Raw genomic sequence first — 16,297 nt, forward strand, 5'->3', positions numbered from 1 at the left:
CGCCAGCCGGAGCCTCCACCCAGCCGAGAGGAACGATGCGAACTATAGTTCTTTCAAATTGGAGCTGCTGGCGTTGAAGTGGGCCCTAAGTGAGAAATTTAAAGACTACCTCTGGGGTGCCAAGGTGACGATCATTACAGACAATAACCCATTAGTACACTTACAGACGGCGAAGCTGGGAGCCGTGGAGCAGCGGTGGGTGGCCCAACTGGCCAACTTTGACTATCAACTACAGTACCGACCAGGGCGTGAACACACGAACGCGGACGTCCTCTCAAGGCTGCCCGAAGCGGAAAGCCCCGGAGGGGCCAGCCCGGAGGAGGGCTATATGGTAGGAGCAGTAGAGGCACCAGGCAGCAGACAAGAGGCCGTGCCTGAGAACTGGGGATGGGATCCCCGTCGGTGGAGGGAGAGACAGGCCAGGGATCAAGATGTGCGGCTGGTAAGAGAATGGCTGGAACAGGGCCGACGGCTGACGCCAGCGGAGAGGTTAGTCCAGACGGATACTGGGAGGAGGCTGCTGGGGCAATGGGACAGGCTGGAGCTGAGAGATGGCGTTTTGTGCAGAAGGGTCAGTGACCCGAAGTTGGGCGAAGAAGTACGCCAGATCGTGGTACCCGCAGATGAGGTAACGGCTTTAGTTTCGGCGTACCACAACCAGTTGGGGCATCAGGGACAGGAGAGGACCGTGTCCCTGCTTAGGAGATTCTTCTTTTGGCCCGGGCTAGAGGCATCGGTGCACGCCCTAATTCAAGCTTGCCCGAGATGCATATTGTTTAAGTCCAGACGGGAGGTCCGAGCGCCAATGGTACCCATCCATGCGAAGGCCCCCCTTCATATCATGGCTATGGACTTCTTGACACTGGGCCGACCACGAGATCGCTACCAGAACATCTTGGTAATAACGGATTTGTTCACAAAGTACGCTTGGGCTATCCCCACCCTCGACCAGACTGCAACCACCACCGCTACAGTTTTATGGCGGGCCGTCTTCCAGACGTTCGGATGCCCGGAGTTTCTGCACTCCGATCAAGGAGCCAACTTTGAGTCCAGGGTAATTAGAGAACTATGCCAGTTGTACGGTTGCACGAAAACTCACACCACTTCGTATCATCCTCAGGGGAACGGCGGCTGTGAGAGATTCAATCAGACCCTATTGGGGCTGCTGGGGACCTTGGACCAACAACGGCAGGACGATTGGGTGAGTGCCTTGCCAAACCTCCTACAGGCCTATAACAACAGTATACATAGTACTACGGGTTACGCTCCCACTTACCTGATGTTTGGCAGACACATACGAATGCCTACTGACCTGGTCCTAGGAGTGATAGCCGACCAAGAGGAAGCAAGTGTAACGGAGTGGGTGGGGCGCCATCACCAGCGCTTGCATTTCGCCTACGAGCAGGTGTCGAAAAGGATACAGACGGCAGGAGAGAAAAGTAAGCGGTTGTATGATCGGACTGCTAGAGAAGCCCCTCTACTGCCAGGAGAGAGGGTGTTGGTGAGAGATAATCGGCGGCAGGGGAAGGGGAAACTGAGTGACCGTTGGGAGGCCACCCCTTATGTAGTCTGCCGGCAGCAGAGGCCGGGGCAGCCGGTCTATACCATCCGGCCAGAAGGGAAGTCAGGCCCCGACCGTGTGGTGCACCGGAACATGATTCGCCCATGCCCTAACTACCCTGAAGCCGTGGAAGAAGTCCCCACGGAACCTGTACCAGCGGCCCCCTGGATTGAAGGTTGGGCTGTGGTACCAGGGAGACCCGTGGTGGCACCACCCCCGATCGCCCCGAGAGAACCAGAAGCAGCCCCTGAACAAGCTGAGCCCGATTCACCAGTGAGACGATCCCGGCGAGAGAACCGAGGCCGACCCCCTGCCCGCTATGGGGAGTGGACAGCCCGAGGACGTTCTAGGGACTAGAACGGATTGGCGGGGGAGGATGTCACAAGGTGACGATCTTTAGGGGCGGAACCAAAATTCGGGAAGTTTGGTTCCGCCCGGAAGCGTTTCCGCCCGGACCGGAAAAACAGAACACCGGAACTTCCGGTAGCGCCGTAAGAAGGAAAATCAGGGAATTCGATGCACCTGTGCCTAGTTAGGGACAGCGGTTGGTGATTGGAGGATACGCTGGACAAGGCAGTACTTAAGGCCAAGTTATTTCCCAGTCTGGGAAGCTCTTTTTGGTGTGTGTGAAGCACTGGGTTGTGCCCGTCTTGGTACGCTGCTGGTGGCTGTCTAACTCTCTCTCTCCCTCAGGCTGGAATTGTATGATTGTGAAGACATCGCGAACCTTAAAGGTTGAGAAGTGAACAGATTATACGGCGAACTGAGACGACGTGAAAAAGGGGATTGGAAGTGGCATTGATGTGAGTACTAAGAGCCAGTCGAAAGTGCCCTGTATATTGACCTGGCGTTGTGTAGATCTCTCCAGGAGGAGGAGGGCGGCCCTACCCCTAATATAGTGTGGTGGGAGAGCCGAAGGAATACTTATTGAAGTAGTCACAACGACGACATCACTAGCTAGGCCGCATATTCCATCGCCAGATCCGAACCAAGCGAAGTGAAGGAAGACGGGTGTCCTTTCCGTACACTGAGTGTGGTGGGTGAGTCTTCGTGCTGTGAAAACCTATAATTTTGACGTGGTGCTGTATATTGCTGTGGGCTGCTGTGTATTGCCGTGTGTCCTGTCAGATAAACCCCCGCCTTCACGCACTTCGGCGTGGGAGGACAAGGAGATTGCTGGTCCTGGCCTAGTTCAGTACAGTATATGTTGTGAGCGTGCTTCAGATCTCCGGAGATAGCACGGTACGCTGTGTCCAGCCCAGAGGTGAAAGCCATCCAAAGCAGAGTAACTGTGTTTTGTGTCTAAGTTGATACCTGTGGAGAGGAAAGGAAAGAGAGTGAGTAACACAAGGAGAAACAGAGGAAACCTGTACTTACAGTGCGCTGTGTTCAGCCCAGAGGTGAGAGCCATTCAAAGCAAACTAACGGTGCTATTGTGCCCAAGTTGATATCTGTGGAGAGAAAAGGAGAGAGAGGGAATAACACGAGGAGGAATAGAGCGAACCCTGTACTTACAGTACGCTGTGTCCAGCCCAGAGGTGAGAGCCATTCAAAGCAAACTAACTGTGCTATTGTGCCCAAGTTGATACCTGTGGAGAGAAAAAGGAGAGAGAGTGAATAACACGAGGAGGAATAGAGCGAACCCTGTACTTACAGTACGCTGTGTCCAGCCCAGAGGTGAGAGCCATTCAAAGCAAACTAACTGTGCTATTGTGCCCAAGTTGATACCTGTGGAGAGGAAAGGAGAGAGAGAGTGAATAACACGAGGAGGAATAGAGCGAACCCTGTACTTACAGTACGCTGTGTCCAGCCCAGAGGTGAGAGCCATTCAAAGCAAACTAACTGTGCTATTGTGCCCAAGTTGATACCTGTGGAGGGAAAAGGGGAGAGAGAGTGAATAACACGAGGAGGAATAGAGCGAACCCTGTACTTACAGTACGCTGTGTCCAGCCCAGAGGTGAGAGCCATTCAAAGCAAACTAACTGTGCTATTGTGCCCAAGTTGATACCTGTGGAGAGAAAAGGAGAGAGAGTGGGTAACACGAGGAGAGACTGAGGGAACCTGTACTTACGCCGCTGCCTGTGGAGAAAGAGAAAGCGAGTGAGCACCCAAGGAACGAACTGTGTGAACCAGTACTTACTGTGAGCTGTAATCAGCGAAGAGGTGAGAGCAAAACCAAGCTGAACTAACTGTGCCTGTGTGTCCCAGCCGCTGCCTGTGGAGAAAGAGAAAGCGAGTGAGCACCCAAGGAACGAACTGTGTGAACCAGTACTTACTGTGAGCTGTAATCAGCGAAGAGGTGAGAGCAAAACCAAGCTGAACTAACTGTGCCTGTGTGTCCCAGCCGTTGCCTGTGGAGAAAGAGAAAGAGCGTGAGCACCCAAGGAACGAACTGGGTGAATCAGTACTTACTGTGAGCTGTAATCAGCGAAGGGCTGTTGCCTGTGGAGGAAGAGAAAGAGAGTGGGCACCTCGAGAACGAACTGAGTGAACCAGTACTTACCGTGAGCTGTATTCAGCGAAGAGGAGGAAGAAGGAGGGCGCTACGGATACCTAAGACTCAGGCCGGGGCCCGAGCCCCACGCCCCGGATCCCCGTGGCCCCCTTGCTCCCTGACCTCTTCCCGGCCATAGCCCATCTGGAGGGCCGAGTCAGAGTTTAGTTTTAATTGCCCTTTCCCTATTCCCTAAGCTATTTTTAAATATTTAAATAAAGATTGTTTTATCACTTACTTGTTCTCGTGTTGCTTGGCCATTGGGTCGGGTTTGGGGACCTCCTCGAGGTGGAAGTTGAGAAGGGGTGTGGCTTAGTTAAAGCATAGCCAGCCCCTGGGTGTGACATCTATTTCATATTTAGTGTGGGACGTTGGGTCTAATTTGCCGCTTTTATGTATGCTCAGGTTTCCGTTCTGTGTAGATTAAATGCTCAATGTGTGTCTTGTTTTCAGATGTGGCTATAAATTATTAAATACTTTGAAGAAAAACCAAACTCAATTCAGTCTGCAAATATTGCAAAGAAGTTGCTATGCTGTATAAAACTGGCAAATGGAAATTTACAAACCTTTAAAAAAAATCTCTCTCCCTATATATACATACCGGTATATATATATATATATATATATATATAGGGAGAGATTTTTTTTAAAGGTTTGTAAATTTCCATTTGCCAGTTTTATTGATTGAATGTCCAGAATATGCAAAATACTTCACGAATATCAACAGAATATCCACAAAACACAACTGAGTACAGACCGCATGTGAATTATTTGCAGAAGTTTGAAGTGTTTTAGAACAAATCATTATATTGATATGGTCCAAAAACAAAAATCATTAAACAGCCATTTATATCTAAAGAATCATGAGTGGAATGATCTTCAAGTGTGAACTGCAAGCCCTTTTATATCCAGTGGGTGGACATGCATAATTCATTAAAAACACTAGAGAAACAGAACAAAACAAGCATTCTATTAAAGTGGAGAAAACAAGACACACAAGAGAGAAAGGATGCCATGTGACCATGCCAAGTTCATGCTCTTCATTAAAATACCACTCTTGACCATTTTAGAAGCAGACACTTTTTAGTCACAATTCCAGATTAGTGCATCACTATGGAACAGATCCTTCCTATTTTAACAGGGATATAATGAAGTACCGTATTTTCCGGACTATAAGTCGCACTTTTTTTTCATAGTTTGGCTGGTTCTGCGACTTATAGTCAGGTGCGACTTATTTATAAAAAAATTATTTGACATGAACCAAGAGAAAACATTACCATCTCCAGCCACAAGAGGGCGCTCTATGCTGCTCAGTGCTCCTGTAGCCTACCACTGAAAACAGAGCACCCTCTCGCGGCTGTAGACGGTAATGTTTTCTCTTGGTTCTTAGTTCTAAATAAATGCGACTTATAGTTCAGTGCGACTTATATATGTTTTTTCCCCCGTCATGACGTATTTTTGGACTGATGCGACTTATACTCAGGTGCGACTTATAGTCCGAAAAATACGGTACTTTAGCTGCAATATTTGCCAGTAGTGTAGTTTATGTACACTACCATTTAAAAGTTAGGGTTCGGTTAGGATTTTGTGTAATGTCTCTTACAGCAATGCTAAATTTATTTTGAAAAAAGTTAATAATGCGAAATATCATTATTTTTATTATAAATAAATATCTAAAAATGACATAACATTAAAAAAAATATATATATATATTCTTGTGATGGAAAATCTGATCCTGGTCATATGAGACCTGTGATACTTTTTTCAGGACTCTTTGATAAATATAAGTTTTAAATGAGCAGCATTTATTTGAAACAATCTATTGTAAGATTATAAATGTCCTTACTGTTACTGATCAACGTTTTACACCATTGATCAACTGAATGCAACCTTGATGAATAAAAGTTTCTTTCAATCCCAAACATCTGAATGGTATTGTAGATTATGAGAAATGTACTGTAAAATCAGGATTCGTTCAACTTACTTCAATTTTCGACAGACATGCCCCAAATTGTTTAAGAGCGGCTCCCATTTATCTACCGTCACCTGAAAAGAAAGAAATAATTAAAAGGGCAGAACATTTTACAAGAGTATGATAAAGTGATTTTATTTATTTTTGACACAAATGAAAATGAGTCAATTTAAGAAACCGTTTATCTATTGGAAATTTGTGTAAAGAGGCGTTTTCATTGTTTCATCGGTTGAACGATGCACCCAGGAACATAAAAATGCATCATGATTTCTACTTTGACCAAAAACAATCATATACACAACTAGATGATAAAAGCCACTGGTTGGTTACCTCATTTCCAATGGCCTTGATTTTATCCATAGCATCTAGAAACAACTTCTCGGCTGTTTTATAACTGTAACAAAGCAAAGCGCTCATAAGCAAAGCTTGTACGAAAACACTAAAAGAGCATTCTCACTATATTCATCAGTTGTTAATCACTTACTCTCCATTTTGGAAGGCAACCACAGCTACCTCATGAATGACAAAGGGGTCCTCAGGCGCAATGCTGAGAGCCTGGCTAAAGAAACGTTCTGCCAGCTTGGGGTTGTTAGTGAGCCCATACTCCAAACCGATGTACAGCATGGGCAAGTGACATCTGTTGAAACAGAAAGTCAAACATTTATTTTCTGGTCTAAACTAGAGGCAAATATTCTTGTCCTAATGAACTGAACTGTCGCAAGCACTGCAGGCCACCAACCCTTTCATGAGCTGAGCAGAAGTGAAGTACGCAGCCATGGCCTGATCGTGTTCACTCTCCACAGCAAACGAGTGACCGTATGCTATCCATGCCGGGCCGTACGTGCGCTCCAGCGTGGTGGCTTTACTGTAGAAGGGGATTTTGACATTAACCACAAGTTTCTTCAGCTACAAATCTACTGCTTTCATTACGAAACCTTTAGTCAGATTTACCACATAAACATGTTTCACAAAAATGAACACTATGGGAAACTGAGTCTTGCAAGATCAGCACTAAAAAAGCATTTTCCCCCTAGAATATTTGCATTTATATAAGAGGACAAAACGTTACTTTATTCACTTATAATGAGTGAGTGACTTCCTTAGTAAGCAACATATGTTAGACAACATTATGTGACAATTTCAGTAAAACATTTGAATGTTATTGAAAGAAGTCTCTTATGTTTATCATGGCTGCATTAATTGAGCAGAAATACAGTACAAACTGTAATACTACATATTAATATAATGTATTAAATGTGACTTCAATAGTAACTGTGTTCTATTTAAATATATTTAAAAAATTAATTCTTTCATTTGCAGGCAAAGCTGAATTTATAAGCAATTTTACCATCATTTATTTGAAATGTTCATTCGTGTAACAATCGAAAAGCCCTTACGTTCAATTTAATGCATCCTTGCTCAATAAAGTAATAATTTTCTTTAAAAAAAAAAATACAAATTTACTGACCCCATATTCTTGAATGGAATTGTATGTTTACAATGCAACTAAATACAATCGTACCTGAGATACCGCCTTGCGTGTTCGTTTTTGTGCCCAACCATGAGGTAGTAACAGCCAACGGCAAACCATGAAACCTTGAAAATGTTCACAGAGAAAGAAATGATAAGAAGACAAATCACATTAAACCAAGCTGAAACTTAGAAACTAACTTACCGGATTGCTGGGATACAAATCCACCAGTTTATGAGACAGGTAAAACAACTCTAGAGACAACGAATGACACATGTTATAATTCATCATTAAAAGTCAACACTTAATCTAAAGCTGAATCAAGATTTGGTCTCATACCATTTGCTTTGCTCAGCTCAACAAGGGTTCCTATGTGCACTGGTAAACAGTTAGCATGAAATGGGTCTTTCACCATTACCCTAGATTAAAAACAAGAACAAAAACCGCTTTCCCTAAATGTCAAGCCAAACATTAGAAATAAACATCTGTTTTGCAGACTTACATTGATGTAAGAGAGTAGCACATTTTAAAGTCACAGTTGTAATAATGTCGCTCCGCGAGGGAGACGACAACATCCAAGTTGTCCTGGAGACCGTTGACTATTTCTGGGACGACCATCTCGCTAGGTTTGTTATACTGGAAAAAAAGAGTTTCTGATTAGCTCTTCAATAAGCACTTCAAACCCTATGACTGAATAAACAGGTACTTCAAATTCTCCTAGTCATTTGTGCATGTTCTTTTTTTAAACTGAAGAGTAATCAACAAAATCAGGAAAATTAATGAAGAGCATCTGATACACATGGTGACGTGAATGTTCAGTCAATGCTATTTCATATGTAAATCGTGGCAAACTATCTTTGGTACATAAATCTTTTACTACATTTGTTCTAATTTAACCTTGTGAGAGTTTAGATGACAACAACAAAAAAAGTCCCTCTCACCTTCTTTAACTTATTTTCAAAAAGGAAATGCAGCAATTCCATTTCCTCTTCTGTACACTGTTGACTTAAGGGCAGAGAGTCCAAGAAATCTTTTTCTACAACAAAAATAGCATTTTATGAATTTAAAAGCATACATTTGATGATCTGAAGTCACTTTCAAGTGAAGACGGTTATAACACGAGCAAATGGCTACAGGTCAGAGAATAATACACTAAACTAAATTGCTGTTATGAATTTATATTTATCTATTTTTTTAGTTTGGTCCACTAACAATGTTAGTTAAGCTGTAAGCAAGGAATTTCAAAAACTGAAAGAAAATATGAAATGCTTCTCTCACCCTCTTGGGCGGTCAGCATGTGATGGGACGTCAAAAGGTCAAAGGCTTCAAAGCAGTAGACGTCCAGTTTCAAGGCCTCTTTGTAGCTAGACGTGGCTAGGGGTCTGTTGTCCATGGCATCATAGATCTTCCCCCGCAGGAGACAGATGGAACTATTGATCTGAGTGAAAAGGCCACATGGAGACCAACTGGACTCATTCATTCAAGCACAGTGCAAATATCAAAAATAAAACATATTAAGCCAAGAAATTACCAAGGAAACATCCCAGAAATAATAAAAAAAATCCAATGCAGTTTTCATTCTGGAGAGGGCCAGAATAAATGAATGAATAAATAAAGAGTTGGGCTTACTGAAGCAGGAGACATTTCCCATTCTTTTACGGTTTCCTTTGAGCCATTATCCTCCTTTACATTCTTCTCCAATATTTTTTTACTGGCTGCTTCCTCCATGTCCAGTATGTCCAGAGCTTGTTGATATTCTTTGGCAGCATACTGAACATGACAAAAGGATGTACTGATTATTTCCTTATAAGTTTTCAGAAACAATTGGTCTGTCAGTCATAAAACTACACAAATGCACCACCACTTTTATTTTTATTTATTAAATATTTTTTATAATTTGATTATGGTTTTAGATTTCCCTCAAAAGGGGCAAAAAAATGATATTGTATATGTATTTTGTATATTACATACAATACTACATTATCACAATATATATATTTTTACGTCTTGCATAAAATAAAACACATTTATGGCATTAAAGTAAATACTCACATGACATCTTGCAGCTAGATACTGACATGCTCCATATAACTGGCAAACAAAACCAAAATATTAATTATTTCCCATGAAAATAAAGACGTTTTTTTTTTTTTTACTTCATTAACTAATGCATTTCAAAAACATTTCAGCATGGAACGATGTTCCAATTAATTTTTCAGGTTACATTTTTGAAGGACTGCAACTACTGAGACCTAAGAATTTGTTTTACTGTTGAAATGACTTTCATTAGTCAGTCAACAGATCAAATCAATTGTCTTACCTTGTCAAGTTTGCGAGATCTGAGTGCATGAGAGGCTCTGTGATACTGTGCTGTCAAATAAAGGCACTGTGCTAACCAATAAATGTCTTGAGGATCCTCTACAAGAGATCAAACAGCCTGTGATTATTATGCAACTAAGAGTCAAAGTAATTTAATTAACACTTTTTATCTAATCAATCACTTTCCCTGACAGCCTCCATCCAGTGTTCAGGAGGAGAAGATACTTACCATGTGATAAGGACGCTACTTTGTCAGCCCAGAACAGAGCACTTTGATACTGTTGCTATAAAACAGATCATGCAATAATTTGAGGTGAATAACATTTCATTCCTATTTTGATATTTTCACTATTAAGATAAAACCATTTTTTTTAGCAATCAACATGTAGATGCTCGTTTAATCACATCAATGCACTTTGACGTGTACACAGCCCTCATAGAGCTTATATTACCGATTTATTTTTAAGAATAAAACAGTCCAAAACAACACAATGTCATATCTATTAACAATTTTGTTATTTAAATGTAATTTAAGAAGCTTTTAAACCTGCTAGCATGAAAGTCAGCTTTAAAAATGCACCCAGTTGTTCCGAATTTACAATAATAACTTTAATTTGTTAATTTTCTATAATATTCCGATCACGTAGTATCATACAAACAACTTTATAAAAACATAAATTAATAAAAATCTCATCTGTTGTGCAAATTAAAGCTAACGTTACAGTGTTAATGCTAAATATACTGCTGATTCTTACCTGATCAATGTAGTGTCTCACTCTTTTACGAAGCCTGTCGAGATTCATGGTGATTGTGCTGTTTGTCAGATACTAAAAATTGTCATTCTTGTCAAATTCGATAGATTAAAAATGAGTTTTGTACGATTTAACCTCTCATAGATTGAAGCCCGCGGTTAGCATACAATGTGTGTTACACTGGTAACATTTCGTAGAGAAACAAGGATTTTGTGAAGTTCCGTAATAATATTTTATTATTTGTATATGGATTTGGAAGTATCAACGAAATAATACAACAAAAAGCACATTTCAGTTAAAATACATATTTACACACTAAGAATATTATAACATACATATAAACACACATAATAAAAATGCAGCAATTCATAGAGGCACAAGCGCTCAAGCGTGAACGTGAAGCCTCTTTGGGTTTTAAACACATTGTCGCTCTCTTGTGGTACACAGTGAAATCGCATCACAAGTTCACTTCCGCCATCAAAGGAGTAGTGCACCCAAAATAAAAATTCGGTCATCATTTACTCACCCTCATGTTGTTGCCGATTCACAACACTTTCTTCTCTGTGGAGGACAAATATTGAGATTTTCAGGCAGAATGACAGCCTAACATCTCATGTTCCACACTAGAAAGTCTTACATGATCATACTGTCACCATATAAATATAAAGTTATTTCACTTTGTTCGATTTCTTTTTTATCCACCAAAACAACAGATTAGCCTGTGATGTGGAACTCAGAGATGAACTGAAGGATTAAAACAAAACTACAAAATTTTATATTATTGGAAAAGCTTTAAATCTTTCTATGAACAGAATGGATGAATGACACACTAGACACAATCCAGGCCTAACTGAGCTACAGAAAAAAAAGAGGGAAGATGTCACACGGGTGACCAAGAGGTCAGCTACAGTACTGACCGCGATGCAGAGTATTCTGGCTGACATCAATATTCTCAGCACTGCGGATTTGGCACTCATCGAAGAGAAGGAAACCACTTCTGAAAAAGATGAACAGTACATCATGCCTGAATTTAGCTTGTGACCAACCTGCTTTTTTTAATTAAAAAAAAAAACCTCCAGACACTAAAATTAACATCCATGTCCTGTATGTTTGCTGCAAACCAAATATAACTCCGTCCCTACCATCATACTCTAGGGTTGCTTTTTAGTGATCTATGAAGCGAGTTATAATCTGTAATAATCATTTTGATTCAGATGCATGTTGAATTCATGATACTAATGGGACAATGTTTCATAGTGAAAGCTCGCAAAGCCTGTTGTTGTTCAAGGATAGATGTCCTGTTAAAGAATAACAGGGATGTTAGAGATTGAGAAGAACATAAAGGGCAATAATTTATTTCTTAACATAAATCTGGTAAACTAAACGAAAAAAGAGTAACACTGAACCGTGTTGTTACAAGTTCCGCAACAGGGCAGATGACACATTTGACCTAAAATCACACAAGATCATGGTATGGAGGCATCTTGTTTTGACCACGCCTTTCTTTCATATTTCATATAATAAATCATTACTGATAATACATTTCTCTCTGTACATACTGCTGCAGAAGATACAGTATTTTACAACTGTAACAATAGTGCTGGTGTGGTGAGCCGCATGCTGTGCTGCCCATGAATGTCTGGCTTAAAATGCGGACATGATCAGCATCAAGTCCTGCATGAGATACACACCCAGACAGATGGGTACATAATCTAAAATGAAACTGGAGAAACTATTCCATAATTCATACTGTGAGGAGTGGGTAGGCAATGAGGACTCGGCCCTATAGAGTGACACTGATTGCTATGGAGATGAGGTACTAGGTTCGAAGTTATCCACCCAAAATCTCCAAGGGTTTCCGGCTAGAATAGAGCCGCCAGTGCAAATATAGCTGGCCATGTGCATTTGATGGCTCTATAAGAAATCTTGAGGTTTGCACTCTTGTCCTTCCTGTGTAACGTGTGAACGTCTGAGTCTTCTCCCTCCTTCCTTTTGCAAAGCTTGTCGGTTTCAAGTGTTTCTCTTCGTTCTCTCTTATTATGCTTACAAGTCTTTAAAAAAACTACAAAGTCAATGAGGCAACCAGCGGCAGCATTACTATACAGTTTTGCGTTTTGATCCTGTCACAATTGGCCGAGCATATTCCACAAAGTCATCGATGAGAACAGGCCATGCTCCTGAAACAAAACCGGAAGTGACATGATTAAAATCCAGCATACCCTATATGATTAAAGACAGCCAATTTATAACTTCAAAACCAATCATTAAAAATTCAGTCCACATATTAGCTCACAAAACATAACAAAAATTGATAATGTGTCACCTTCTTCATCATAGTTTGACAGGTCATCTGCAATCATGTTGCCAAAATCCAGAAGCAAGTTCCACGTGTCTTTGGGAATTGATCGCTTATGATGCTCCTTCACAAAATAAGGGCAGAGACCAGAGAGCATCTAGATTAATTGCTAAAGGAAATTATTCCACTATGTGGTTTATGTGTTGCTTAGTAGCCAGTAAACCTATTTTAATTTATATTCGTGCTAAACAGGGTCAAAGGTCCAAAGCTATAATGAATTACCAATAAAAATCTATTCCAGAGGTCTAGGAACTTAAAACGTCCATCCAGAACTAGGTTCCAATATGCTACTGCCATCTCTAAATCTGAAATGGAAAAAGTCCAATTATACAGATGACTGTTTATTCAGTATAAAAATAAATAAATAAAAAAACAAGAGTGAAAACTCACTTAATTGCAGAAAGAAAATGTGCTGTTACCTAAACCTTTTTGTCCAGGATTCTTGGCAAAGTTGAAGGTGAACTGGTAGAAATCTTTGAACTTTCCGCTGTCTTTCAGATCCTGTTCTAATCTGGGCAGAAGTGCTCTAAGTTTCTCCGGACTGTCACACCTACATATGAAATGAAACATTTAGGCTCATAACCAATCTAATCACTGGCTCATTCACACGTCACTCAAACAAAATGATATGATTTATATTAAAAGTGCTTTTAAGGATTACAATTTGACTTTTAACTACACAGCTTCTCCTAGCAAATCTGAACATGCAAAGTAATTTTAGACACATTTCAGATGGGCTCATTTTTCTGTGGTCCTTATAGCCAAGGACTGTCACAGAAAAGGGCATGATTTTAGTGATTTTGCCAGGACATTTTATGTGAGATATTCCCAAATGTATCTGATATGATATTCCCAAAGTACCCAGCCACCACACACCCCAAATACTGTCAACAGTGCGCATGACTAAATAAAGAAATGATATCATAGCCCACCCCAGCTCTGTCATGCCATCAATGAACTCTTTCTTGCTAAATTCACACTGTGTTGCCGCACGGAATTTCCATGCCACGACCAGAACACTGATGCTGGCTGGATCCAGATTGAGGTCATCACAGAACTGTTGAATTCCATCAATCCCAATCTTATTCTCATCCTGGGGATCTGAAGGAGAAGAGCAAAACACTTAAAAAAAAAACAAAAAAAAAAACAAGAACACAAGAAATGTTGGTTTAGCACAGCAAAGCTTTCTAAGAGGCATTCAACATTTAAAGCTGTACAGAGTAAGTTTTTGTTTTAGGTTTTACTGGATCTTCTTCATCCCAGTGGTTTTGGGCTTTACAATGACATGTGAATGCATGAAGTTTGCTTATGAAGGTCCTGCCATTTTTCTTCACCCTGTGGCAAGCAAGCTGCAGGTCTTCCACTTCGGTGGAAAAACAAACTTAGTCGTATGTTTATGTCTGCTTAAAATCGTAATGTATCAAAGTAAAGACAAAATAGTTCTTCAGTATTGTGACTTACATTTGAATTAAATGGATTATTAAAAAAGGGGAAAAAAGGAGGATGGGAACTTGGTTCAACCCATCAGTTTTTGATTAGACAGGCGAAGAACTGAATGTGAGCTTACGGTTGAATATGAGAAAAAGGATGCGTTTTTATGAATGCAATGATTTGAGAAGTCTGCCAATGGTCATAGAAAGACAGAAACGGAGAGAAAATAGAGAGAAAGTATGTAGTTTCACCAGAAGAGCGAAAATATTGATTAAATATTACAAAGTTTAAAAAAAAACATAAAAAATTGAAGCATACATGGAAGAATTAGGATGTATATGCATTTCATACCAACTTTAAGCACCTTGAGTGCTGGATAACAACTGTATAATGTATACTTGTTGTTTTTCAACATCAGAATTAGATTGAAACTCACCTTTATATCGATTGTAAAGCTGCTCCAGCTTTTTTCGGTCCACTGAGCTTTTCATGGATTCCTTGTGGTACAAATCTGGGTTCTGAAAGTAGTTGTCGGTTGCCACCTCTAGTTTCCAATCATTTTGAGTAAGGCAGTATACAGCGGTCTTCTCCCCGGCTTGAGTAAAGGACATGAACTGCCGTACCTTGTCCTTTTGGGAGGATTTTAGTTTATGCTGTGTGGACACAAGAGATATGCCCTCAGACATGAACTCAGACAGATGGAGAATTACACTCAGCAGCATGTACAAACAGAAAGAGACACAAACAAACATACAGAGAGAGAAGATTGCACACATTCAGGAACACGACTAAAGCTGATAACTGGAACAACCATGAACAAAGCACTGACCAAACATCCTGACCTATGTGGCAATATAAAAGGACATTCTACCAGTTATAGCAAGTTCGACTGAAGCACTAAGCATGTGAGGACCTGTGACAGGCCACTTGCGCTTGGCATGTAATCTGAGATGGCAAGCTCAGGGCGGCCAGTGCAAAACAACCGGGTTACCCGACAGTTATTTCCATCGATGCACAGTAAGCTTTTTTTACTCTAGTTCTTAACACGAGTTTAAAAGAACCGTTCTGACAAGGCCATCACAATTCATAGAATCAGAACACAATGTGCAAAAAGTTTGATAGCCCACTCAAGACATGTTTTGAGGGTTTTACAATCTGGAAAATAACCAGGCTACTATTAGGGGCTGGGTTGAAAGAGCAGGCTATGGATGCCACTTAATCCTCCTGTTCTACTGACATTGACTGCCTGGGTGTTTGGGGTCCCAGAGACCCCTATTTTGAATTTGTAAAATTACTGTAAACATTTAAAAACATCAGTGATGTCATTGCATTTATCAGTCAGGTTTTAAACTCGGGGTATCAATGACACCATAACAGAAATGTGCTTAGTTTTTAAAAAACTATTTCATCATAACATCAAGTTGAAAGCTTGTTTAGAATGAGATCTTTTGCATTTTCGAAAAGTCGCATAGCCTGACTGTTCGACGTTAAGTCCGATTTTGATGTATAGAAATAAGGCTTAGGGGGTCTCTAAAACCCAAAACAGAACATCAGGCTTAACAGCATGCATGCTAGGCTAAAGCACAGAATAATGTTAATTATAATATACATTATCCATTACATAGGACATGACCCCGGGAGACATAACCGGGAAGGTGACGTTATATGCTGAACTCCCTAAATAACAACAACTGACCTTCCTGCCAATACAAAACAAACAAATTATGATCATTCTCGATGCGACACGCGAAGACAACAACTCGTACAAGACGCGGAATATCTACGTGTGCCAGAGCTTCTTATTCGACAACAGAAGCAGAAAGCAATATTTTTAATTTCTATGTCACCTACCATTTTATCACCCGCTGTTTGACCAAATTGATACCCAATGCTCCCCTGTACAACTGCGCATGCGTGCAGGCATCAAGGGAATGCGCTAGA

At 41.0% G+C, this 16,297-nt stretch overlaps 2 protein-coding genes across 3 annotated transcripts in view; both read right to left on the reverse strand.

Moving 5' to 3' along the window:
- LOC132153065 (cell division cycle protein 16 homolog) overlaps nt 1-11,762 on the reverse strand; it is a 28,278-nt gene extending 16,516 nt beyond the window's left edge. The window contains exons 1-16 of the mRNA XM_059562228.1: nt 11,487-11,762; nt 10,573-11,130; nt 10,047-10,101; nt 9,819-9,916; nt 9,551-9,589; nt 9,128-9,268; nt 8,777-8,936; nt 8,440-8,534; nt 8,001-8,134; nt 7,838-7,917; nt 7,703-7,752; nt 7,550-7,623; nt 6,767-6,892; nt 6,512-6,664; nt 6,358-6,421; nt 6,040-6,101 (exon numbers count right to left, since the gene is read on the reverse strand). Of these exons, the coding sequence (XP_059418211.1) occupies nt 6,040-6,101; nt 6,358-6,421; nt 6,512-6,664; nt 6,767-6,892; nt 7,550-7,623; nt 7,703-7,752; nt 7,838-7,917; nt 8,001-8,134; nt 8,440-8,534; nt 8,777-8,936; nt 9,128-9,268; nt 9,551-9,589; nt 9,819-9,916; nt 10,047-10,101; nt 10,573-10,620 (1,379 nt within the window). The 5' untranslated portion in view covers nt 10,621-11,130; nt 11,487-11,762. The remainder of the gene's footprint in view (nt 1-6,039; nt 6,102-6,357; nt 6,422-6,511; nt 6,665-6,766; nt 6,893-7,549; nt 7,624-7,702; nt 7,753-7,837; nt 7,918-8,000; nt 8,135-8,439; nt 8,535-8,776; nt 8,937-9,127; nt 9,269-9,550; nt 9,590-9,818; nt 9,917-10,046; nt 10,102-10,572; nt 11,131-11,486) is intronic.
- Nucleotides 11,763-11,896: 134 nt separating this feature from the next.
- Nucleotides 11,897-16,297, reverse strand: LOC132153066 (DCN1-like protein 2). Of its 2 annotated transcripts, none has more exons than XM_059562230.1 (7): nt 16,208-16,297; nt 14,793-15,009; nt 13,858-14,026; nt 13,345-13,475; nt 13,148-13,230; nt 12,893-12,989; nt 11,897-12,746 (listed from the first exon to the last, which is right to left on the reverse strand). In XM_059562230.1, exons 1-7 carry the CDS (start codon nt 16,208-16,210, stop codon nt 12,667-12,669), a joined length of 780 nt encoding a protein of 259 aa, XP_059418213.1. In that variant the 5' UTR covers nt 16,211-16,297; the 3' UTR covers nt 11,897-12,666. The 2 variants fall into 2 exon arrangements, with proteins under 2 accessions (XP_059418213.1, XP_059418212.1); XM_059562229.1 differs by lacking the exon at nt 16,208-16,297 and adding an exon at nt 16,053-16,103.

The sequence above is a fragment of the Carassius carassius genome, chromosome 11, assembly GCF_963082965.1.
Source record: "Carassius carassius chromosome 11, fCarCar2.1, whole genome shotgun sequence".
Lineage (NCBI taxonomy): Eukaryota > Metazoa > Chordata > Actinopteri > Cypriniformes > Cyprinidae > Carassius > Carassius carassius.

What these genes read in the sequence shown, in the direction of transcription:
- LOC132153066 (XM_059562229.1), bottom strand. Translation starts at nt 16,088, where the DNA reads ATGATCATAATTTGTTTGTTTTGTATTGGCAGGAAG. An exon ending in TGTTTTGTATTGGCAGGAAG is followed by an intron (nt 15,010 to 16,052) that starts GTCAGTTGTTGT and finishes GTGTCCACACAG; the next exon opens with CATAAACTAAAATCCTCCCA. An exon ending in GATGGCATGACAGAGCTGGG is followed by an intron (nt 13,476 to 13,857) that starts GTGGGCTATGAT and finishes TTTCATATGTAG; the next exon opens with GTGTGACAGTCCGGAGAAAC.